Here is a 25,109-nt window from a genome sequence, read left to right as displayed (position 1 = left end):
GCACTGCTTTGCACGTATTACACTACTTAAAGGGGAACTTAATTCTACGAGATTATGTATGGAGAGGGGCCCACTCTTTGCTGGATGGAGTGACTCAAATTGGATAGGTCATGTGGATTCAAGACAATCGACTATAAGTTATGCTTTCTCCCATGTATCGGAAACTATCTCATGGAGGTTGGAGCAATAAGAAAAACCTATTGTGGCCTAATCTTCTACAAAGGTAGAATACCAAGCACTTTGTTCTACAACTATGGAGGCAATTCAGCTTCGTCAGATGTTGGCGGAGATTGGCTTTCCACAGACAAAACCCATTCAGTTGCATATGGATAACTAGAGTGCCCTAGCTCTGGCAAAGGACCATATGTTTCATGCTCGCACAAAGCACATCAAGGTTCAATACCATTATGCTCGGAAGCAGATCACGGATTCCGAGTTAGCAATGGCCTGGTGTCCTACGGAGGACAATGCAACGGATCTCTTTACAAAGCCTTTTCCCAAGGCTTCTATACTTATCACATAAGGTTGTTGGGTCTTCAAACACTCCCAGGATTTGAGAGTGGATATTAACCTATCATTTTATTTTGTATGTCTGTCATCTCTTGGTTGTGAGCTCTATCAGAGTTTGACCAAGACAAAGGAGCTCTAACTATGTTATTCAGTTTTGTGCGTATTCCTTCCCTTGAATCAACCCTATCTAACTTTGTCCGACTCCACCTACAACATTTTTACCCAACAACTGTCATGAGGACATGTATTTTTGAAACCTCACTTAATATGTAGATTAATTTTTAATCACATGGTTTAGTAAATGTCGCACATGTGAGGTGTAATTGGGATTAGAGTAAATTTACAAGCCCAAGACCCGAGGAAATCATGGGATATCAAAGACAAAAGTTGCTATAAGTTATGTTGCATAGGTACTTGGTGATATATGGTACCAATTGTTGCCCTAGGTCATTCGTTTGGCCATAAGTGTCAGTCACTAAAGAAGTGGCGTTTAATGGTATCTAATACCAATCTGATGGTCAAAGATGGCTCGGAGACACTCGAGAATGGAAGTTACCTAGCCAAGTTAATTATTGGACAATCATATTATTTTCAGGGCACCAAAATAATTATGAGATTAATTTTCAGTATTTAAAGACTGAAAATTAATATTTAGTTATGGATAATGCTGGAAAAACCATTTGGCAAGGCTGGCACTTGCCAAAAATGCCTATGCAAGACTAAAAAACGTCTTTAGAGGCTAGAGAGAGGCATTTTAGTGCATTCAGCATGCAAGAGAGAGAGAGGAGATGCTGCTAGTCTAATTTGCAGCCATTGGAGGGACTTCTGAGGCAACCAAGGGCAAGAGAAGAACAATCAATAGCAAGTGACAGCATCTATAGGCTATTGAGATAGAGCAGAAGCAATAAATGACTGATTTTCTTTAGTTTTTTATGAAGAAAGTCTGAATTTTCTCTCTCCTCAGCATTCTCTCTCATCTCTCAACCTTTCCACAGTCTTGCTCCGAAGATTACAACATTAAGATCACCAGAGACCGAGAAATTTCTAATTTCTCTACTGTAAACCCTAATCTGCAGCAAAAATCAAGGTTCAGCAATCTCAGAAAGCATGTCAAAAATTGAAAGCTCCAAGACTTGGATTCAACAGGGCTGAAGCTGTTTTTAGTCAAATTTAAGTGAGGGGACCAACAAATCAATGAATTTGGGACATTTTCCATCTCCATCAAAGCAGGTGAAGACCAATTGACTACCCGAATCAAGAGGCAAATCAAATTGAAGACTTGCTGTCCATTTTGGACAGCAAGGGGAGTCAGAATACCAAAAGGGATTGGGAGAATCCCATTGTACACCAACTTCTTATTCAATTAAGTTAAAGAAATGCTGAAAGGGGTGCCTGTCATGAGGACGCGTATTTTTGAAGCCATTGGAGGTTGCTAGTCTCATTGCAGCCATTGGAGGACCTTCTGAGGCTGCCAAGGGCAAAAGAAGACCAATCAATAGCAGGAGACATCATCTATAAACTATGAGACAGGGCAACAACAATAAATGACTGATTTTCTTCAGTTCTTTGCATCTACAAGCTATTGTGGCAGGGCAGCCAGCTGCATTTGACTAATTTTCAATCATTCTTCGCGACAAAACTCTGAATTTTCTCTCTCTACAGTCTTTCCTCTCATCTCCCAACCATTTCACAGCCTTGCTCCAAAGATCTCAATATTTGGACCCTTGGAGGTTGAGAAATTGCAAATTTCTCTGCTGTAAACCCTAATTTACAGCAGAAATTAGGATTTAGTAGTAGCATCAAGAAGTGTGCCAGAAATTGGAAACTCCAAGGCTTGGATTCAACAGGGTTGAACGTGAATTTCAGCTAAATTCAATTGGAGGACTAGCCAGCCATTGAATTTGGGGCGTTTCTATCCTACATGAAGTGGGTGAAGGCGAATTAAGTGCCTGAATCAAGGGGCAAATCAGATTGAAGACTTACTGGTCACTTTGGACAGCAAGGGGAGTTGAAATACCGAAAATTGTTGTAAACCAACTTCTGCTAAAGAAATCCGAAAGGGGCGCCAATTTTGGGGCCAATTGGGTATGCATGTCCAAGATCAGTAGGTAAATTTGTATTTTCAGATTTGCATTAATTGTTTGCTGCTGTAATTAAGTTGTAAACAAAGGTTTACCATCCTATCCGAGGAGGAAGGCTGGTTTCACTGCCAGTTTTGGGGCCAACAAGGTATCCATTATCCAAGATTGTAAGTTAATTTGCATTTCTCAATTTTGTAATAAATGTTACCGATGTAACTAAGTTGTAATTAGGGAATTACCACCCATCCACTTATCTCAAAATTCAGAACCGTTTGTGAGGACTGCTGGCTGCACACTCCCTCTCCATCCGGCGTCACCATCACCATCATCGCCACTGTCTCTACAGCTATCATTATTTTCTAGCCTGATCTAGTGCCCTCTTTGACGCATTGGAATGTGTGCAAGGACTGATCAATCCGCCATTGCATTCAGCATTCATTTCAGTTTCAATGCAGATTTCTCTTCTCTTCCTGCTGTCTTCTCTCTTCTCCTTTTCTCTCCTTGTTTGTGTTCCTCTTCCATTGCACACTCTCACAAGATCTACTGATGGACATGCACAATAGTGGCCACACCCTTAGGCTAGCATCTATCTAGGCTCCTTAAGAGTCCTCTAGGCTAGCCTAGCTTTTCCTTAGCACTCTTAGTCCTTAGGCTACTTTAGCTTTAGGATTCTTCTTCCTTGTCTTCCATTGCATTCCTACATTCATCTATCCTTACTTTTGTTTTTCATTCATTCTAGCTCTATTTTTGTTTTGTTTGACCCTAAAGCACCTCACTATGAACCTCCATTTTACATATTCTAATCTCTTTTGTAAGATTTGTATTTCAATCTAGGAATAATTGTCAGGAGTGGATCCAGTGATGGAAGCATGTGGAAAACTACTATGATAAACTACTGAACACAAGAGAGAAAGAAAAGAGAAAGAGAAACACTACAAAAGAAAAGAACACTACACAAGAAACTCAAAAGCAAACATATACTCGGGAAATGGAATCCATATACCAAGATATGATACAGTACAAAACCAATGTGAGTCACTGGCTGTGAAGGCACTAGCATCTGCTCCTCTCCCTCCACCAAAACCAGTCAGGTGATGAATGATCATAATAATGAATGTGGAGGAGAAGCCTGAATAAATAGGCAAAAATAATGCCATAAATCATGCCAAGTCAGTCAACATGTAATGCTAGTCGACCTGCAATAACTGCCAAAATGACCATCATAAAATGCCAAGAAAAATGCCTAAATAATCAGGATAATATCCTGGTGCCCTAGCCCATTGACATGCACAGAATACAATGATAAGGTCCCATCATAGTACATTATAGTAGAACCATAGATACCCAAGCAGTGGGTGCACAAGCCACCACCAAGGTGCCTCAGAGAGAACCTGATGTTGATGTCAATCGTACTAGCACCTGAAAATAGAGAAGAATCATAGCAACTCTCAATATATGTCAACTATGTATTGCATTAGTATACAAGACCATCCTATCAAAAATGCCTCTGAACATATGTGACCATAGATTTCCCGCCTTTGGCCAAACCGCCAAAGTGTCCCCTCATATGAGCTCAAACTAGGAACCAAGACCGCTCACTGTCAAAGAACCAGCTCATCATGAACATGGATGTCGACCCCCAACTCTAGCATTTGAACCTGCCAAACTTTGATCATCTACTAACAATAACATGCAAGATTACACCGATTCTTCAAGGGCTAGAAACATGGAAAGCTCAATGTTCCTTTGTAGCTTCATCTTCCTTGAAGACTTGCTCTTCTACCAACATGAAGGCTTCCCCTCCTGAGGTGGATCTTGCGACACCTCTCAATGCTACCATGGTAGCTGCTTCTCCCTAGCTCCTCCAACTAGGATGCTTCATCAACATCCATGGTTGAGAGAGGGTTCCTACTCTTCACTCAATACCTACAAGTTTCAATATTTGTCTTCGATATCAACCTCCATTCCCTGTTACATCTACCTTTTGCATTACATGATCATCATCATGTTTGTAAAGGGGCACTTGGACAAGTGAACAATTTCCCCCATGAGAAACACTCTCCAAGTGCCATATTGTTACATACACATTCTCATCATGTAGCATTCATCTATGTATCTCAATGTGCAAAAGCATCTCTGAGTGGATTTTGAGGTGTTTCCATTGGCAGCTCTTTTACCACCATACCTCCATACATCTTCACCATTTCCTTCTTCACAAACACCCTAGATGGGTGGTTGGGATAGTCTTATGTTTTGTGATGTTGAACTTGACCATCCCTTTATTTCCCTCCATCGTCATAGTTACTTTCAAACCAAAACCCAAGAAAAAAAAAAGGTTCGAAGTGGTTCCATCGCCTTTGCAGGTCTTGGAAGGCCATTGGGCAACCAACAAGTTTCCTTTGTCCGGTGCCTTGGCAAGATAACCATCACAACTATTGTCTTGGTAGGTCCTTGGGCAACTAATGTGCACCCTTGGCCCAATGCCTCATGCTTGCAGTCCATTTCTAGTTCCCCCTTTGGGCTTGAGAGGGGATGTTAAGCTATAAAAGATGCATTACACATTCAATCTTTCTTAGCTCATTGAAACAGCACCAAAACTGAAACTTTACAAAAGTTTCGATGTCCCATAATCAAACATGCAAACTTTGGGAAGATCATCGTCTATAAATAGGAGGCTGCCTGGCCACTTAGTTCATCCTTTTCTCTGCAGGTTCAGCCATCATCCCACACCATCCAATGGCTATCCAACCCATTGCAACTACTGCCACATCTTCTCTAACCCCTGGCACCCTATCTACAACTGCCGCCTGCTACCTCCATCAGCTGGCAACCTGTTCTAGAGCCTCTTGACTACTTCGTTTGCAGTTGGAGCGGGCCGCCCTGCTCTCCACCTCTTCCAGGCCAGTTTTCAGCATGCATTTGCAACACTGCAAGCTCAGTCTCCATCAAATACACCTTCAGCTGTCGCCCAGCCCTCTCCTGCTGCATGTGAACAGCTGCACTCTTCTTCAGGCAATACACTGCTGTGTTTGGTTTCCAGCCTGCTGCCATTCCATTTTCAGCATCATCTCAATTCCAACTAGGGATTACAGCCCTCAAGATCTATATTCGGTGGATGTCACTCTCCAACTACTCTCACCACTCGGCCTTTGAGCATCTTGCACACTCTTTCTTTCATTTACAGCATTCATTCATTCACTTCAAAGTTCTCTTTCTTCTCTATTTGCGTTTTTGTGTTCTTGTGTTCTTGTCTAAGTTATTGTATTTTAGTCATGTTCATACATTCTGTGTTTTCTCCATGCAAACCGTGGCATCACTTCACAGGACTGTGTCAACAAACTCCAAATTAGTTTCACTCTCAACCATCATTATAAGCCTGCAGCTCTTCCTTCTCTCTCTAGCAATACAACAACAGAACCATGCTGCAAAATCCTCAGATCAGCACCTGCCTGGCAGGCGCAACTTCAATTCCTATGCAATCAAAAGCACCAAAGCACATGAGATTATTGCATCCCTCAACAAGGGTTTGAAATCGTGGAAGCAAAAAGCACAATTGCTTTTGTACAATGAAACCCTAGCGCTCCAAGCAAGCAACGGTCTTGTCATTACTCTGGTTCAGCCTGTCTATAACAGTTCTTCCCATGGTCACCACAATCATGGACTCACTGCTATAATTCAGCCCTATTTGCAGTTGCTCCTGCCTTGATCACAAGGGTCACTAGAGACCTCTCTCCTTTGTGGTGGTGGTAATGATTTCAAAGAAGAATGGATGTAGATTTGGCTATAGTAAGAGTACATAAAGCATTGTCGTTGCTACTAATTTCATGCCTTTTAAGTTCTTTTGAAAACCCACCATCATTCCTAGGTAGATGGTATGCTGTTGCTCTGTCAACCTCAGCAAGACTGAGTACACAGCTGGGTAAAGGCCTAGAAGATAGTCTAGAGTGGATCCACACATCTAACTAATATATACCAGACCTGGTTTTCAGTGCTTCATTGAGCTTTGCGATATTAGGGAGCGATTGTCCAGCAAAGCTTCAAAAGTTTGGCATTCAATGCTCTTTGGTGTAACGCCTCCTCGATATTCACCTTGATGCACGGTGTACTTCTGCATCGCAACATGAGGCACTCACAAAACAAGTCACACAAGCGTCTATTGTCGTTTAAGATAACCCAGGCATATTATGCTCACTGCAGAAAGGTTTGGATCATTTCCTTATTCTAGTAAGTAAGGTCATACAGGAAAGAAATCACAATCATGCACACACACACACACAAAAAAACAATAACAACAACAACAAAAAAAAAAACCCACCAAACCCCAACCCAAAAAAACAACAACAACATTGGCTTCAACTCATTGCAAATGCCTATGCTCCTTTGCAACAATCCTCTGACACCAAGAACCAGAGATGACTTCAAAGACAATTTTTATCTCTTTCTTATTTTCTGACTTTACCTTGCGTAATGTAAATAACTGAGAAACCAGTTGAGAGCGTGAAGCTGTTTCTTCCTTAAGGCTAGCTTCTAGAGAAGCCCGTGATGCCTCTACTTGGCTCAGTTTGTTCTGCAGTGCAGAAAGCTCTTTCTGGACCTCGATGAGTCGACCTTGGCCATGCTGTTCTTCTGATTCATACATCTTCAGCTTTGCTTTCAATTGGCTTACTTCTTCATTGAAAAGACTCTGAAAGTTCAAGTAGATGTCAGAATGAAAGAGAGATTGTGCATAGTTCTGAAGGAGAGCACAAGAAAAGCCAAATATGTTAAAGACCTGTAGTGACTGTAGTTCATGGCGAAGCATGTTCTTCTCAGAGCATGTATCGTCACTCAATACTGGTGAGATTTGCTTAATTTGCTGTTGTGAGCCTTGTTTTGCTTCTTGTGCTACTTGCAGCTCTGCTCTGAGTTCCTCATTCTCTTGCTTCAACTGTAGAAAGGATCAAACAAACAGTATGTGAACATTATCCACCTTTCAATATGAACATATAAGTGCAGTGCTCAATATCTCAATTACATAATAAATTTTTAGTTTGCAAGACCTTGCCACGAATTAAAACCAGAGTGTCATTTTTGGCGTCCACAATAACTCGCAGTAATGTAAGTCCACTTTCCAGCCTTGTTAACTGCAGAAATGTATCGTCATTCAACATGTCTACAATTTCGAAAAAAACCAACATCAACAGCTCAAAATTATATGCAAACGGCATGTGTTCATGACCCCACAACCATAATCGTGATAATAGACATGCTCCTTAGGGATGTACAGACTTGTCATCTGGCAATACAGGAATGACTCCCAAATAAATGCCCTCATAAAGCACCTGCTCCAGCAGTGCTTTAGCCTCAACAGCATCAGAACCACTTTTGACAGGGCTTCTATTTATCTCAAATCCTGAGGGTTTGAATGTTGGAAGCACATGACGCTGAAAGCCATCCACATTGTCAGCCAAGTTAGCTGCAAGCACAACACCAGTCTTGAATGCCTCCTCTAACATCTGCAGCCGCTGTCCAAGGTGGCTTTCCTGTGCAGCTGCTGCTTGCTTGGCTTCTTCTAATGCACGAGCACACTGCTCCTTTTGATTCTTCGCTTGCTCCCGCTCACTTAGTGCCTGTAAAAGCTGTCCTGATGTACTTTGCAGCATGCTTTTCAGATGCTCCACTTCCGTCTTCAATTGTGTGGTGGCGGATTGAACCATAGATGTGGCATCTGCGTCCCTATGTTGTCGTAGTCTCTGAAGTTCGATCCTCTGCCAAAAAGCATTGCACAAAGGTTTCTCACGTATCAGATATACTCCTGGTCACTGACGCATGCAAAGTTTGAGAGAGACAAGTTGTTGCACCTGCGCTTTTTCACGGGCTATAAGGTCATTAAGTTGACAGCGAAGTAAGTCATTCTCATTCCGCAGGGATCGATTCAATACACTCTCGACCTCCGTAATGCCACGTTGTCTTCGCTGTTGATGATGAGGAAAAATCACTTTAGTGAACGTGCGGGAGAGAGCATATACATGTGGAAATTATAGTTCAACCTGTTGTGCTGATAGTTGCATCGATGCACATACCTCTGGAGAGCCTGGCAATTCTCCTGAGACTTTACCTGCTCCGGAGTCTGCAAGAAGAAACACAAAAAAGTGACTGAGCCAGGGTTTCATCAAACTGCTCCAAGCATGAATTGAGATAGCCGATGAAGACACCGTACAGAGAGTTGTGGAAAGCACGGAGGTGGAGTTGGAGGAGGGGGCCTGCGCGGTGATGGCGGCAGCCATTGGTTCAGACCAAGAGAAAGCCGAGGGTGATTAGAAAGGTGGATTCATGGAGATGAACAAGGACGGAACATTAGATGTACAAAACGCCTGGCGACAGCATGCATCTCTTTACTTTCCCGCTGTCTTTTTCTTCTTCTGCTTCTTCTTCTTCTTCCTCCTCCTCCTCCTCCTCCTCCTCATGCAAATGGCAGCTGGATTCCTGCATTCCTGCTGTGAGAGAGAGAGAGGCGCGGGGGGGGGGGGGGGGGGGGGGGCGCCGGGGTGGTGGGGGGGGACAGAGAGTGTGTTTCGTAACTGTCGCTCATTCTACTTCCGCACTCACCCGCCACCCTTTCAGCCAGTTTACACCAACTCTCAGGTGGTCGCATGTAAACTTGCAAGCATAAGTCATGACTTCTATCGTCGAAAAAGACATCAACGTATGGAAGTGTGCACCAAGTCAAGCCTACTAATTTTGATCACCATCAAATGGAGCCCAATATGTGTGTGTGTGTGTGTGCATGTGCGTGTGCGTGCACATGTGTGTGTGTGTTGTGATAAGGGCAGAGAAATATAGAACTCACAATTCTCGTCCCCCTCCCCCATAACTGTCATATGTGCTGCATCACATGGTTGCAAAGGCTTGTCTATGTATCTTTCTTTTGGTCAAGCATATAAGAACGTGCCTTTCTTCTTACATCTTGTGCTACCCAGAGCCAAGATATGCTTACAATAGCAAGAGAAAAGATCCCATAACCTATATCAAAACCAACAACCCATACCATTTATTGATTGAAGCAAAGATACATCGTTTGCTACCCATTCCAACAACCCTTATCACCTAAATCAAAGGTGTTTTGGGCATAGTCTGTGACTCGTACCTTTGTGAGAAGCACAAGAGATGGGGGTAAAAACGTGATTGTAAAAAGCGGCAAGAGAAGTGAGTCTCTGACATCAAGCACCAACTAGGACGAATGACCAAGTTGTTGGTTGAGATGTTAACCAACAAGTAGAAAAGGACGAAGAGGTGAATGCCAAGATAGAAAAAGAGAAGAAAAAAGAAAATGAGACGAGGATGAAATGAGGAAGAAGCCAACAACCATTGATGACAAAGATTACACCATTTCAGAGGATGACTATGGAAAGTTCAAGATGCCACAACCTATTGTGTACAAGGGAGAAGAGATGGACTCGAGCTAAAGAAGTGGATAGCAAAGCATTAAATACTCTAATGTGCTTGATGGTAAGGAATGAGAAATACCGGTTGTATTCCTAGACAATGATGCAACTAACCGATGTATATCGAGGCTGGTTAGAGCCTTGCCATGCACAAGTCTATCAACTTGTAGTGGTGGGCCTATCTACTTGCCAGTGCGTTGCCCATCCACAAGTAATTTATTTGGAGGACCTAGTTATATTCAGTAGCTAAATACGGTGGCAAGGGAGAGGAAAGATTCATTTGTGGAGAGAGAATAGCTAGCTTGCCAATGGCTAAAGAACATGTCAACAATGCTTGCGCTAGTTAACACAGTTCTCACTATTTTTAAATGTACTATGTTCACTACAGCCAGTTTCATTTTTCAAGGAGATCAAGTTAAGTTTTGTCAAGTTGACAAGCCATGCAAGTTATTTTGAGAACCAAGTTGACTCGTGCAAGTCAATTGACCTCCAGGTATCTTGGTTCTTATTTCTTGGCAAGCAAGTGCTAGTAAGCATATTCCCATTTTGGTGAGCAAATTCTATCTCTTCATTTTCTAGATTCCCCTTTTGCATTCTCATGTTGGTGAGCAAATTCTAGTCTTCCTTTTCTAGATTCCCCCTTTTGAATATTCTCTCTCTACCTTTTAAGATTCCCCCATTTTGCCCACCAAAAGTTAGAATACCTTCTTAAATTAATTCCCTTGTCTCACCTTAAGGTTTAACACATATAGGACTGAGTTTAACTAGGGGTGGTGGATATTGATGTTTAGGGAATGCCTTTCTGGGTGGATAAGATCCAAAAGTATCCTTGCCACTAGCCTTAAGTTCACACAACATAGGTGAAAGAGACAAATTTTTAATGTTCTACCACCTTTTGTTCACACAATGGAGACAAAAGATTCAAGATTTTTCATTTGACAAAAGTGTGCAATTTGTGAAGATTTGAAAAGTTAAGATTAAGTCACATGATAGATTTCACATTATAAACATGGTTGAAAAGCAAGAATAATCATAACATTGATCTAGAAAGAGAGGGTACATCAATTGCCAAAGAACATAGTGAAAAAATACTCGAAGCAATACTTTTTCTTTCAGGTGGAAGATGATGGTGTCTGACTTTCTAAAATGTTGTCACCAAAGTACCTTTTCCCTTACATAGGTAAATGTTGGTTAATAAATGTTAGAGAGGAAATGTTTGAGAAAATTTGTTTCATTTTAAAGGTTACTATTTTCGTTTTTGGCGTGTGTCAAAGGTGGGAGATGCATTGGGTGAAGGGACAGGGTGCAAGGGCTTTGGGGAGAGAGAGAGAGAGAGAGAGAGAGAGAGAGAGAGAGAGAGAGAGAGAGAGAGAGAGAGAGAGAGAGAGAGAGAGAGAGAGAGAGAGCATGCATGTTGTGATGTGGACACTTGAGTGCCTACTACCACTTAAGCCTCAAAATCAATGGCTGATAACACAGTCATTTTGCTTTTTTCTTACCTTAATATGCCTATTAACAATGTATTCTTAATGTGGATGTCACATTTGATGAAGACACATAACCCTAAACCAATTGGCATTACTTTCTTATTTGGGCTCCCTTTATCATTTTTTGGCATTGACAAATGAGATATCTCCAAATGTAACAATTATTGTGTTTTAATGACCTTGGCCTCCTCATAACTTTTCAATATTACATGGCATAGGTAGGTGGGTACAACACTAGAAGGTTATAGTTGTCTTTTTCCTCATAACTATAGGTGATCTTTGTTGACTATAACCTTTTCTAGCTAAATGTACCATGCTAAAGTCACCCTTAACATTATTAATGTCTCAAAGCTCGAAACACATTCTATGTATATTTGCTTAGTCAGTGTATTTTGTGTTTTATAGGAATGTACTCATTATAGGGAAGATGGAGACCACCTAGCTAAGCAAGCAATGGTGACAATACATTGAGATTACTATCAATTGCGTTTTTGCAAACAAGCAAAGGAGGGCCTTAAGCTACCATGGTCTACTGACAATACGAGTTCAAAGAGCAACATCAAGTTTAATGGGACTAACTATGATACCTAGTAGGCTAAGATCAAGGAGTACTTAATGAAAAATAAGCTTTGGAGTGTCATTTTAAGTGCTTCAGGTCAAGTCTAAACATAGTACAAGTATGAAGATCAATCATGCCTCTCAATGGTGTTACCATAACAAAGAAAATGTAGATTTTACAAATGATCAAAATAGTGACGGGGATAAGAATCCCTAAGAAAGCTCTGATATTGTGAAATTCCTTTTGGCTACATATCAAGATCTAATAGCACATCGTAAATTTTACTGTTTCAATCACATAAAGCACATTGTATCCAGCTTCTTAGGATCTAATATCACACAATATTTGATGTCGTCTCAATCTTAAAAGGAGCATGTATGTTTTATGAGAGGGATCCCCTAGCCTATAAACCCTTGGGAGCTCACTTTTAAGCGTAGTTTGGAGTTGTGGCATTTGTTAAATGGAGGCCACACTAAATTAGTAAATGGTGATTCGAGCAAAGAAGACTACTCGAACTATTAAAGGCTTGCCATGTGAAGCCAATCATATGCTTAAGGAACAAGGTCCCAACTACTAAGAGGCTTATCCCCCAACTACCCTCTCAATTGTAGACAAGTTGTATGCTTAAGGTCGAGGCAAGGAAGGTGACACCATATGGTAACCAATTGTAGTTTGTCATCATGACCATGGGATTTAAATTTTATCTCAATCTACCTTCCTTGCTTTAAATTTGTATTTTGGGGCACAAATTCGTTAAGACATAAATTAAGAGACTCTCAAACAATTTAAGATACTAGATGGCGATATTTTTTGTTAGCCTTCCATACATTGTAGTCTCCTTATTATTTTCTTGAAATTCTCCATTATTGCATAAGAACACTTTTCCTTTGTTGTACTATCTCTATCTTTTTTCCAAAAATTTCAAACAATTCAATGAAGTGCCTTTTCTCCCTTCATTTTACACACTTTGTTGTTCTCACTTTTACTTTCCATTCAACATTTTATTTTTCTCCGATTTTTTTTTCAATGGAAGTTGCATGTCCCTAGCATCCCTTCTCTTCTGTAGAGCAATCATAATATACAACATTGAGGGAAGACAGAGTGGAGAAGGGAGTGGAGCATTGAATAGGGAGATTATTACCAAAAGTGGTTTTTGCTAGGAATTGGTTACATCTCCCTTTTGGATTGTCCTTTTTATTAAAATATTGAAATAATATTTTTGTAATTGAAGTGTGTCAATGTTAACTTATTGATGCAAGCTCATTGATGTGAAATTGTTAATGCAAACTTGTGATAGGGATCTTATCAATAGGAAACTATCAAATGACTACCAAAATCTGTCAATGTGAACTTATCAACCACTCCTTTGTAATGAAGGAGACCTAGGAGAGAGAAGGAGAGAAGGGAGAGACTGCAGAGAGGAGAGAGAAAGAGGAAGAAGATGAGAGAAGAAGAGAGAGAAAGACTAGCTGAAGAGAGAGAAAGACAAGAAGAGGAGAGAGAAATGGCTGGTAGCCCGGAAGGACAGGGAAGAAGGTGAAAGGACAAATGTATATTCATAAAATGGTACCCTAACCAGGTCCTTTTACACCTTAAGTACCCCATCCATGTAACTGGATATTCGCATGTGCTATCCCTCTGTTAACCTCATGTAAGACTCTCTAATCCCATTCTTTACATTCCATCCCGACCCTGAAGGTTTTTGCCCTCAAAAACAAAAAGAGGACGTATTGGTATGGCTAGGTGGGGGAAATCTTGTGGAACGGTGGCCTATGAGCATGTATGCAATGTGACCATAAGGGGAGAAGGTAAATCGGTACAAAACCAATGTTTGACAAGGCTCTTCAAGTGCTATGACTACCTTGACCTATGTAAACATAAGTCATAGAGTTCAAGCAAAACATATGTACAAGAGTAGTAGTTTCTCAATGATTTTGCATAGAACATGCATTGTATAGATATGGAATCTTGAAAATTGAATATCTAAAATTGGCCGAAATTTTAGATCTTTTAAATTTTTATCAAGTATCCTTTTTCAATTTTACTTATCAAGCCCTTTGCACTAGATATGCAATATATACATCGGTTCTTTGAATTGGCCCCCTTTAAAACATCATACATACATTTCAAAGTCTTGATGTTGTCTACTAGATTCTACTCTAGTTTGTTCATCCAAAGTCTTCCATCTCTAAGATCCTCCTATTCCTTTGATCATTAATGAGTTGGGGTATATTTGTCTTATGGAAACCCAACATAAAGTTTCAAAATTCTTAGATACTACTGCAATGCACACATATTAAGCACATAACATTGATACAACCAAACTATTTGTAGAAGCAAACCTCTAATATAAATACATTATTTATCTCAAATGATCTTAGAGAAAATATATTATTTTCATGCTAGATACCAAATCAATTTGGACTTTTTTTACAAAAAATTTGTTGAATCAAATCTAGCTTTCTCTCCTTCACAATCTACTATTCATCAGGCTCCAATACAAAATTGAGGATGCCATCAATCACTTCGATTTAGTTAGTTCTCTTTCATGAAGGTTTCAATCTCATATATTGTAAGCTTTTGGTATTTTTTATTCTTTAGGATTGCTTTGATAACTTCCTTATTCAAAAGTATTTTGATATGTGCAATTGATTTCTCTAGGCTTGAATCCACCTCTTCATTTGAATATGCAAGATAACATTCAAAATCAAGACGCTTTGCTACTTTGGAGATAGAGAAACAATGAATAAAGAGATTATTTCAATGCATCCATCCTCTTCTTGATGCCACCAACTCACAACTTTGTATCGTGAATATTCAAAAGTTCCGTGCATCGTGAACCCCTAGTACTATTTCTTTGAGTCTAAATCGATCCCTTTGTTTCGAGAGCTCCAAAATAGTCACTCTATTTGTGCTTGCAATGCTCTAATGTTATTCTCAAATACACACACCCTCTCTACCAAATCTATGTTTAACTTACACACATTGCTAATTGCATATTATATTGAGTATATCCTAAGAGACTATTATAGTCATCTCTAACAAAGCCAACCGAGGATACTTTATCCCTAAATGAGGCATAGACTTATGCATAGAATCTTTTGGATACCATTTTTTGTTCACCCACAAATCTATATTACTATTTCCTTATTATCTACACATTTCTTTGGTCGCGAAAAGACATGAGATAATGTTTATTTTTCTTCATAATGCCATGTACTTGAAATCAAACTCAACATGGAAGTCATATACCTCTTTGAAGATTATTTGACCCCAACCATCCTCATTTGTGATGTTGATTTTGGCCCTAGATATCTCCTCAGGCTTTAATGTGGCTTATGAAGTTGCCTTTAAAAATGAGATACATCAAATGAGAATATTTTAAAATATAATGTGTCAAATACAAGTCAAGTCTTTGCATAGCATTTTGGCTTATCTTTTGATAAAAAGAAACAATGCCATTAGTCCAAATGAATCTATATATGAGTCCTCAAATTCCAAGTATTAACCTTTGAACTCTTAATTATGACTAATTGATAGCTTAAAAGCTCTGTGCTAATTTATATTTTACTAAAGAAAATTTTGTAAAAATTAAAGTCTATGTCATTTTTAGTAATTTCTTAATCACCTCTCTATGTTGAGGTGGAATTTTTGTAAGGCCCAAACTTGAGTCCAAGTTTCCCTAATGTTCAATGTTCCCAATGCATTCTACACCAATATAATCTCCTAATTAGCCATGTGTTTTTTAGAGTAAATGAAGTGTGAACACCTCAAGTGAGTCAGTTTTGTCCTTGGTCCCAACAATGGAACCAAAATGTTGTCCTCAATAAGAGCTTAGTAATAAGACATTGGATAGATACTCTTATACCATAGCTCAACTCTCTCATTTAGTGGACTTCTCTAGATTCAAACCAACCAAGGTCTCTCTCTCTCTCTCTCTCTCTCTCTCTCTCTCTCTCTCTCTCTCTCTCTCTCTCTCTCTCTCTCTCTCTCTCTCTCTCTCATGCACAAATTAGTTAGACAAGAAGAAACAAGAGTGAAAGCTCCAAGTTTGCATACATGAGAATGAGCTCTTTATTCATTTTTATATTTTATACATTAGGGTTAAGTTTAGGATTTCCCACTTAACTTGGCACCCTCTACCTTTTTCTACTTAGATTAGGATTGGTCCTTTCCTTTAGCATGCAATTTGACCTTATGGAGATATGTTTTAAGTAAAAATGAATAGAGATTGCATGCATTTTGACCTTTGGGGGCACATTTTAGGCAAAACTAAATAGAGATTTCCTGCAACTCTCACATCTATCGTGGGTCTTCTAATTTAGTTCCTAAAGATATTATAACTTGCATTGATCCTAACTACATGTCTACAAAGATAAAATACCTTCTCATTTGCAAGTAATAGATGTGATTCGATTAAAATTGCACCTTATGAACAAGTGGTGCCTAAATCTATACAATAAAGTCTTGAAAAAAGTATGTCTTTTCAAAAATGATTTTCAGGCATCTTGTTTTGCTACATGTGAAAAATGAAGAGCTAATTGTGCTTAAGATGTGATAGTTAACAAAATTCCAATGGTATATCTTTGTAGCAAACATAGAGAGATTCAATATCACTATATATGTGATATGATTGAGGATGGGATAGCCTATTCTTCAATAAAAGAGAATGGAGCACATATCTTCACTAAGATACTTATACAAGATTTTCATTGATTTCACTTCACAGACTCAATGTTGGGCCAAGGATATAGTTCACTTATGAGTGGATAAGGAGGGGGGTGAGTTGTTAGATTAGATATGCTCAATACTCCACCTCATAAGGTAGCACCAGCAATCTATGATGCTCAAAGTTGTAAGGCCCCCATTATGAGGATAAGCCATGCGTGAGCCAGGATATTGGTCAGGCCCTGAAATATATGTTAGATAAGGTCTACATTATTAAATGGTAACTAGCTTTAATCTCTTCATCTCAAATCTATCTAGATTGACATCTAAGCTTCACTGAGGAAGTGTATGTGTTGATAGAGCTATTGTTGCATCACTTTGTTTGGAATTAAAGGAATCTCAACTTTTCTCCATTGTGTACTCTCTATTCTTTACTTAGATTACGTCAACTACACTACGTAGTTTTATAATTCTTACTCAACTCATCTCTTTCCATTAGGTATCCATGCTTGTAGTGCTACTTTCTTTGTTCTTCTTACAACACCTAGATCCTTTTTTACTCTTATCACATGCATAATAAATGTTCACACACAGGCAATCACTTTACTCTCACCTCATAAATGTTTGGGAGCTATCTATACATCCATTATTGCTCAATGTACCTTTTGTGCAATCAACTACACATTTGGTGAACTCCTACAAGCTAAAGATTTTTCAATAATACCAATCATGGCATGTGCTTCAAGCCCAACAATGTTGCTTGCTACAGATTGCCTATAACAATTCTACATGCCTTTGCTTGTAGTTTTTTGAAAAATCTATCATAAATCAAAAGAGTGTCTAAACTAAGTGACAACATGGGTGGACAATATTATTTTGATTGGCTAATCAAAAAAACATAAATCCATCCCTTTCCATAAGGATTGTGATCACATTGAGATATTAAGTGCAACCAAATGCATAAATATTGAATATCACAATATGTGTGTGTGTGTGTGTGTGTGTGTGTGTGTGTGTGTGTGTGTGTGTGTGTGTGTGTGTGTGTGTGTGTGTGTGTGTGTGAGAGTGAGAGAGAGAGAGAGAGAGAGAGAGAGAGAGAGAGAGAGAGGGGGGGGGGGGGGGGGGGGTTGGTTTTGTAATCAATAAATAGGTTTCTTTAGTAGATTATTGTGACCTGTAGACATATGGTTTGCAAGTATTGAAGAAGAATGGCAACTAAAATGTCATCAATTATCTTCTCTAAAGGAACTTTTACAATGGTTTTATTAGTTGTTGCTCTTATGAAAACTACACTTTTTACTTTACACAAGTCATACATAACTGAGCCAATGACATTATGCATTGATGATGAATTAAGCTACATCTCCATAGCAACACATAGTGAAATTGTACAAAAGTACTATAGAGAACTATAATTTTTCAAGTTAAAGATCTCTCTGTCAACTTTGCTATGGACATCAATTTTACTCCCATGACCCAACATCTGCAAGATGTTGATCCTTCAAGCTCCATTGTAATCAACATTTGCAAGTGTCCTAGATGCTCCATACTTCTAATCCCAACACTCGCCCTTGTTTCATGCATGATCCCAAGCTTATAGAACTAGAAACGTAGCAGAGCTTATAGAACTAGAAACGTAGCATCATCTTTTGCTGCCTAGGTGCCAACTCAAACGCAAGACTAAAGACTAAAGTGCATATATCTAAGCAAGCATCACCTTAAGTTTAACAAGTAGGTGTTTTAGCCCAAAATTGGTTACATTTTACCCCAATTTAGCATTTGCAAGCTTCAAGCATCCTTGGAAAACCTGAATTCTGACATTACAACTTGGGAAAGTCATATATCACTCAAGACTCCTGCAGACACAGCTACTGTTAAACCAACCTTGTCCCTTTGTACCACAAAATGATAAAAGATTCTGATATTATTCTCGCTAATACTCCTCTCCTACCACACCATGTACACGTGAATGCCACCATGTTTGCATATTGGTTTGGTGCAGATGAAGTTGAATGGTAGGGCATTGTTATATTATTGGTATATGATATCACCTCAAACTTGTCAGTAAATAACCTAAAAGCACCACTTGTACTAACATCAACTACAGACTATAGGGATCAAGCTTTTAAGACTTCCATTATGCTGTCATTGTATCACTTGGACCACAGGATAAAACTGCATAATGTCATTGTAAAAACTATAATGTAAACTACATGTGGTCCTTGTAGGTACCAGCAGTGTCAACTACATGATGCCATGATTAGAGACCTCATTGAAAATGTACAGATTGAAGGACCCATGAGCCTCAAACTTGTCAGCACATAGCCTAAAGCACCACTTGTATTAGATGCGATACAACTGTACAATTCTCCTCCTAAAGAAAAGAAATCCTCAACAGGAAACTCGAAGATCCAGTTTTGGTTTTGATCACTTACACTATACATTGCACTTGGGTTTGGGATGTGCCGGCTCGTACATTGACTTCAGAACATATAATGTTAGATGGATATACAAGTTATTCTGCTTCAGGTAGGAATCAACATTTTAATGGCTCAATGTGGTCGATAATTTCAAAGCTCTTTCCTTCGCTTGGGATTATGATAGTGTCAAAATATAGGGATAATTCTCTGGTGTAGAGACGCTTGCTTACAGGTAGGCCTTGAGGCTAAGATTCAAATAATCTTCCACAGGTATAGTCTTGGCCCCACCAAACCAGTCGATAAGAAATATATCTTGTACAGTCATTCTATAGAACTGAAAATTATGGTCCTTAGGCCAGTCTGAAAAAGCCAGGCAGTTGTAAGTGTCAATACCTAAAAAAGAAAAGTCCCACGATGCACACACATAAGGTTGCCTTAAAATAAATCAGCACTCCCTCTCCTTTATGCCCACCTTTCATTTCAGGGTGCTTTGAAAATAGAGCTTCTGCTGCAAAACTTGAATCCTCTGTATCAGTGACAGCATGCATCTGCAGAGAAGCAACTCATTAAAAAATTTCAACTGATTGAAAGCGCTTCAAATTCCAAAAGTACATCCCCACATAAACAGCATACTTGTCCAGATAATGTGATCTTTGCACATGTAGGGTTTTCAATATCAGTGTTTCCACAGGTGCCGAGTGGAGACTCACTGACAGTCAGAGAACAATACGGAATGATAGCTATATCTCTTGGAGTTGGATCAAGACTAGATAAGTAGAAATAAGGTACACCGGTTGAGTTCCCAACAGGTCCGTCACTGTAGGAAGCCACATTCCTGCCATCAGAAGTATATGCAGGTCAAGAACTAAGGATATGCAGATTGCCATAACAAGAACAAATCAACTAGCTCCATGACAGTGCTATCAGTTGGCAAGAGAGTTGGTCTTGATTTGAAGACTTGACATACAATTGACTTGACATACAATTTGTAACAGTTTTTACACGATTGAAATTTTGATTATAAACTTGTGCACTTGATTAAACAAGGTTTAATCAAGCAGACAATTTACAAGATCAAAATCTCAGACCAGACTTCTATCATCTAACTGTAATGGTAATGCTCTAAAGATGGAAACAATAGAGGAAAATGTTTACAAGATCAAAATTTCAGACTGTGCCTCCTATAGTGTCACTATAATGGTGAATGTTCTATAGATGGGAAAAATAAGGCAAAAATAGTACATGTTATCTTATAGTTTGCCCCGATATTCCGCAAGACATAAACTAACTGAATTCCAGTTAAATACATGTCAGGATTTAGCAGGAAATAGTTGAAGTAACATTTGGGTTTTATTAATAAAAATTTAAGAAGAGGTACTACCCCATATAGATCATCGAAGAATGCATGAACAAAAAATGCAATTTGCATTAAACAAGTTTACTTTAGTAAGACATCATGACAGCGCATCTCACAGGTCAGGACAGGTAAGAACAGTATCTTTCAGTCCCTAAGCTAGTGAAGTGAAAATGGGACCTTAAAAGTCATTTATGAGCTTCAGCTGCCAAATGAGAGCACTCAGTTTAATGCCAAAGCAAGTGAATGACCTTATAACATGTGTAGTGCTAGAGTTTGACATATCCTGATGTGATATAACCATATAGAAATGGAGGTGCACAGACTACTGGCTACACTTTTAAGTCATCAGGTTCCTGAAGAAACTACAATGTTACTCGCGCAATATAGACTTTTCAAGAGTCTTATGTCCAATCATGCAGAACTGATGTGATAAAAGGTTGATAATAGGAAGCAGAATAAAAATCTATTTTCTGGACTAAGGAAAACTTTTGACAATGTCGAAAATTAAATAGGCCATGGGGAGTGGAGCTTACCCGAAAGGGATTCCATTCAGATGAACAGATACAGTGCTGCAAAAATTTCAGCAAAAATTTCATTGTTAGTATCTGTAGAGTACATGAGAACACAACGGCAGCAGCAGCAGCATTTGCACACTGATGCTATTCATCTCAAATCTTCTACTCTTAAGCAAGTTAGATCAAGGAACACAATGCCACCTGACAACGCCCCAATAGTTAGATTGGACAAGCCAACGTGCCATGCTCAATGCATCATCAGGGTCTGGTCGTGTATATTTCCATGCCCTTGCAGGCAGCAAGTTGATGTTGAAGATAGCTAGCAAGAAGAGGAAAATGAAGATGGGATGCTGCATTCTGAAGAAATAAGCCTTTTCCTGATTCTCCTGATGTCAAACACAGGTCTTCCAAACTCATTATAGAGACTAAGGATGTATAAGAGGGCTGATTTATGAACAGTATGAAAATATAAAACAAGAGAAAGGATGTCTGGAAACAACTAGATATATCTTAAATTTCTGAAAACAACTACACACATATTTAACTACCTGAAACTCGGTATTGATGGAATCAAACCTTAAAAAACAGACTTACTCTCTTCATAAACATCAAGAATAACAAGAACTAATGACAAGAGGGAACGGCTAGCCATTGAAGCGATAAATCACTAAGATTCAAAAGAAAACATAAATGAAACTTCTGAGACGCATATAGTGTTTCTGAGATGCATATAGTGTTTCAGAATGGTAGGATATGGAGTAGAGAAAAATAGCTCACTGTAAATAACATATCTTCATAAATATCCAAGTAACAACTGACCTGTATTATATATCACACTGATAACCAAAGAACTTGATTTCTTCTCATAATCTGATTCTCCAGGACAAACATATGTCATGAATTGACACATTAAAACTCTGGATTACCTCATCAACTTTCAGATTAAAAACCAAGCAGACAACAACGATTACCTAAATTGATTCTCTGATACAATCAAGCAGACAACGAACAAATGCCATGAATTGATGCAATAAAAACTCTGGATTACCTAGTCCACTTGAGGCAAAAAATCAAGCAAACAACATCGATTACCTATGTTGATGCTCTTATACAATGAACCAGACAACAAGAATGACATAAACTGATATTCTGATACAAAATAAAGCAAACAACATCAATTACCTATATTGATGCTCTGATACAATCAACCAGACAACACCATGCTGTAAAGATGGTCTTATGGTCTTCTCTGAGCAAATGCTATGCTGGCAGAGATATTGACTGACACAGACAAAAACCCGAGACCCAAGACACAACCATTACAGACAACTAAGTTGTTGTAAAGATAACTATTACAGAAAGGACAACCATGAATTGGCAGAACCATTACAGATAACAATCATTACAGATAACTAAGCTCAGCTAACAGCTTGAAGGTAGAATCAGAAAGATTAAAACCAATCAAAACCACAATTAGGTGAATGATTTAAAGCAAACAACTGAGAAGATTACTTGATTCAGATGACAAACCAATTGGGTAAGTCAACGCATCAGGGAATTCAGTAGCTTCGGATGAGAATCACAGACAAAAGATGAGTTTAATGACCCAACCCAGTTCATTAGAGTATCGATTGAAGCCAAACCTGAGAGAAAACCGCTCATCCGATTGATCTGCGCCAAGCAATCGCCAGATTGACCCAAAAAATACAGCAACAGAGAAAGGGGCCACGAAAATTAATGCACAGGATCACCCTCAACTTTACTGGAAATGGAAAGGCTTACATTAACATTGCGTGCTCGGTCTGTCTCAGGATCTGTTACTCCACACTTAAGTGGCCGTCGCCTGCATGCACCCAAAAGGAGAGGCCAAAAAGACCCAAAAAATCTACATTAAATTAATTGCCTCTTCACTATTTTTTCACCTAAGTTTTGATTGATTGTTTTTCATTATTATTTGGTAATAAATTATTAGTATTTTATATTTCTTAAAAGAACCAAAAGAAATTCCTAATTTGATTATCTTTCAGTTATTTTTAACTTAAAATTTGATGTGAGAGCATGAGAACCATAGAGAGGTTTCACACGCGGCATGATTTTGTTCGTGTTAACTGAAAATAAGAAGCATAGACAACCTATAGTACAAATGTAAGAGAAAGAGAGATAGGGAGATAGAGATAGAGCATGCATGCCCTGTGAGTACCATCATGTCACAAAGCCTAGTGTTTCCCTCCCCTATATTTGTGGAGCGTGCCATTTATTATGTGCATAGTGTATTAATTTTTGTGAGCTGCAATGTCACAAAGCCTAGTGTTTCCACTATTTGTTATCCCAATGATCATGTGACTAGAACGTCATGTTGATAGGGATAGGGTAGACGTCAAAGAGAATAGGTGGATAGTTGAATGATTTCACATAGGGACTTCTCATTACATAAAGCATATGATAACTTAAAAGGAAGCTACCAATCAAGTCAAGCTGAAGGTCGAGTTAGCCCTAGTGATAATGCTCAAGACCATTGTTTACAATAGTATTAGAGCTCATGTGCACTTTAGATGGTCTCCTTCGTCCTTGCCTCAGGCCTACTTGCCTTGAAAGTCACATGAGAGAGAGAGAGAGAGAGAGAGAGAGAGAGAGAGAGAGAGTGTGTGTGTGTGTGTGTGTGTGTGTGTGCACACACACACACATGAGAGAGAGAGAGAGAGAGAGAGAGAGAGAGAGAGAGAGAGAGTGTGTGTGTGTGTGTGTGTGTGTGCACACACACACACACACACACACACACACACACACACACTCTCTCTCTCTCTCTCTCTCTCTCTCTCTCTCTCTCTCTCTCTCTCTCTCTCTCTCTCTCTCTCTCTCTCTCTCACACACACACACACACACACACACACTCTCTCTCTCTCTCTCTCTCTCTCTCTCTCTCTCTCTCTCTCACACACACACACACACACACACACACTCTCTCTCTCTCTCTCTCTCTCTCTCTCTCTCTCTCTCTCTCTCTCTCTCTCGCACAATGTGTTAGTCCAAGTTATGAGCCAGGCCATGCTTAGGTCAAAAAGACTTGTAGAAGTCTAGGAAGTCAAGTTCAAGCAAGACTCGGCCAAGTTTGGTGGTGGTAGCCAAATCTCTTTCTCTCCCCCCCCCCCCCCCCCCCACCCTTTTGATAAAGCATACCTCACAGTTGGCTCTCCATGGTCCACGCAAATTGTTAGTTGTGTGTGGCTACAATGCTTTCTTGTCATTGCCCCTCCACCCTAAGTACCTAAGTACATCGACATAGGTGTGGCAGGGCTCTAAAAGAGTCTTGTGTTATTTTCATGTTGATAATAACTTTAATTCAAAAGCAAACTCTATATGAGGCTAATCCTACCTCATGTGCATTGTTATGTGTTAAAAATCTCTGCACACACACACACACACACACACACACACACACACACACACACACACACACACACACACACACACACACACACACACACACACACACACACACACACACACACACACACACACACACACACACACACACACACACACACACACACACACACACACACACACACACACACACACACACACACACACACACACACACACACACACAGAGGTGTACATAGTTCTAAAGAAGATATACTTATACAAATTGAACTATTTCACATTGAGAAGAAAATTACCCACATGCAGTCACATGTTGGATGTGGTATTCATTTAATGTTTACATCATTCTTACCATCCATTAATATAAGTAGAGGTTGAAATTTTCTCTCATAAAAATTGTGAATTTATTATATATGATAAGTAAGATAGCAGACAACTACATGTATTGCCTCATTTTCTAAAGTGTAATCCATGCTAGAGTATACTACGTAATGCACATCTTTCATACACCATAGTTCACCCACTTATTTTGATTCCACAATGAACATTTTAATGTGGAAATATGGGTAAGATAAACGCAATGAAAACACGTACAAAGCACGCAAGTGTAAAGATTCAAGTAATAATCCAAATGGAGGAACATCATCATGTACACTTGATCAAGTAGCACTCTAGATGCGGTGATTGAGCATCTAAATTTACCA

General features: G+C 39.2%; 2 protein-coding genes across 6 annotated transcripts in view; both read right to left on the bottom strand.

Moving 5' to 3' along the window:
• The window catches only part of LOC148041477 (uncharacterized), a 60,386-nt gene extending 51,311 nt beyond the window's left edge, over positions 1 to 9,075 (bottom strand). Inside the window, exons 1-7 of the mRNA XM_087688376.1 lie at positions 8,791 to 9,075; positions 8,654 to 8,700; positions 8,432 to 8,545; positions 7,913 to 8,338; positions 7,631 to 7,714; positions 7,363 to 7,518; positions 7,051 to 7,275 (exon numbers count right to left, since the gene is read on the bottom strand). Coding sequence (XP_087544502.1) covers positions 7,051 to 7,275; positions 7,363 to 7,518; positions 7,631 to 7,714; positions 7,913 to 8,338; positions 8,432 to 8,545; positions 8,654 to 8,700; positions 8,791 to 8,857 — 1,119 coding nt within the window. The 5' untranslated portion in view covers positions 8,858 to 9,075. The remainder of the gene's footprint in view (positions 1 to 7,050; positions 7,276 to 7,362; positions 7,519 to 7,630; positions 7,715 to 7,912; positions 8,339 to 8,431; positions 8,546 to 8,653; positions 8,701 to 8,790) is intronic.
• Positions 9,076 to 19,034: 9,959 nt separating this feature from the next.
• On the bottom strand, positions 19,035 to 22,934 carry LOC148041476 (Pyridoxamine 5'-phosphate oxidase family protein). 5 transcript variants are annotated; one of them, XM_087679956.1, is made up of 8 exons: positions 22,804 to 22,878; positions 22,665 to 22,692; positions 21,841 to 21,891; positions 21,223 to 21,407; positions 21,040 to 21,075; positions 19,783 to 19,984; positions 19,622 to 19,697; positions 19,035 to 19,509 (listed from the first exon to the last, which is right to left on the bottom strand). In XM_087679956.1, the coding sequence occupies exons 4-8, from the start codon at positions 21,375 to 21,377 to the stop codon at positions 19,376 to 19,378; spliced, it is 603 nt and encodes a 200-aa protein (XP_087536082.1). In that variant the 5' UTR covers positions 21,378 to 21,407; positions 21,841 to 21,891; positions 22,665 to 22,692; positions 22,804 to 22,878; the 3' UTR covers positions 19,035 to 19,375. The 5 variants fall into 5 exon arrangements, with proteins under 5 accessions (XP_087536082.1, XP_087536069.1, XP_087536092.1 ...); XM_087679943.1 differs by lacking the exon at positions 21,841 to 21,891 and having other exon boundaries at positions 22,804 to 22,934; XM_087679966.1 differs by lacking the exon at positions 22,804 to 22,878 and having other exon boundaries at positions 22,665 to 22,760.
• Positions 22,935 to 25,109: the final 2,175 nt, after the last annotated feature.

The sequence above is a fragment of the Lygodium microphyllum genome, chromosome 1, assembly GCF_053477565.2.
Source record: "Lygodium microphyllum isolate KBCC chromosome 1, Lygodium_microphyllum_v1.1.10, whole genome shotgun sequence".
NCBI lineage: Eukaryota > Viridiplantae > Streptophyta > Polypodiopsida > Schizaeales > Lygodiaceae > Lygodium > Lygodium microphyllum.
Note: the sequence above shows the minus strand (reverse complement) of the source record. Positions and strands in the feature narration are given on the sequence as shown.

What these genes read in the sequence shown, in the direction of transcription:
- LOC148041476 (XM_087679943.1), bottom strand. Translation starts at nt 21,377, where the DNA reads ATGCAGCATCCCATCTTCATTTTCCTCTTCTTGCTAGCTATCTTCAAC. An exon ending in AACTATTGGGGCGTTGTCAG is followed by an intron (nt 21,076 to 21,222) that starts GTGGCATTGTGT and finishes AAATTTTTGCAG; the next exon opens with CACTGTATCTGTTCATCTGA. An exon ending in AGATCACATTATCTGGACAA is followed by an intron (nt 19,698 to 19,782) that starts GTATGCTGTTTA and finishes GCTTCTCTGCAG; the next exon opens with ATGCATGCTGTCACTGATAC.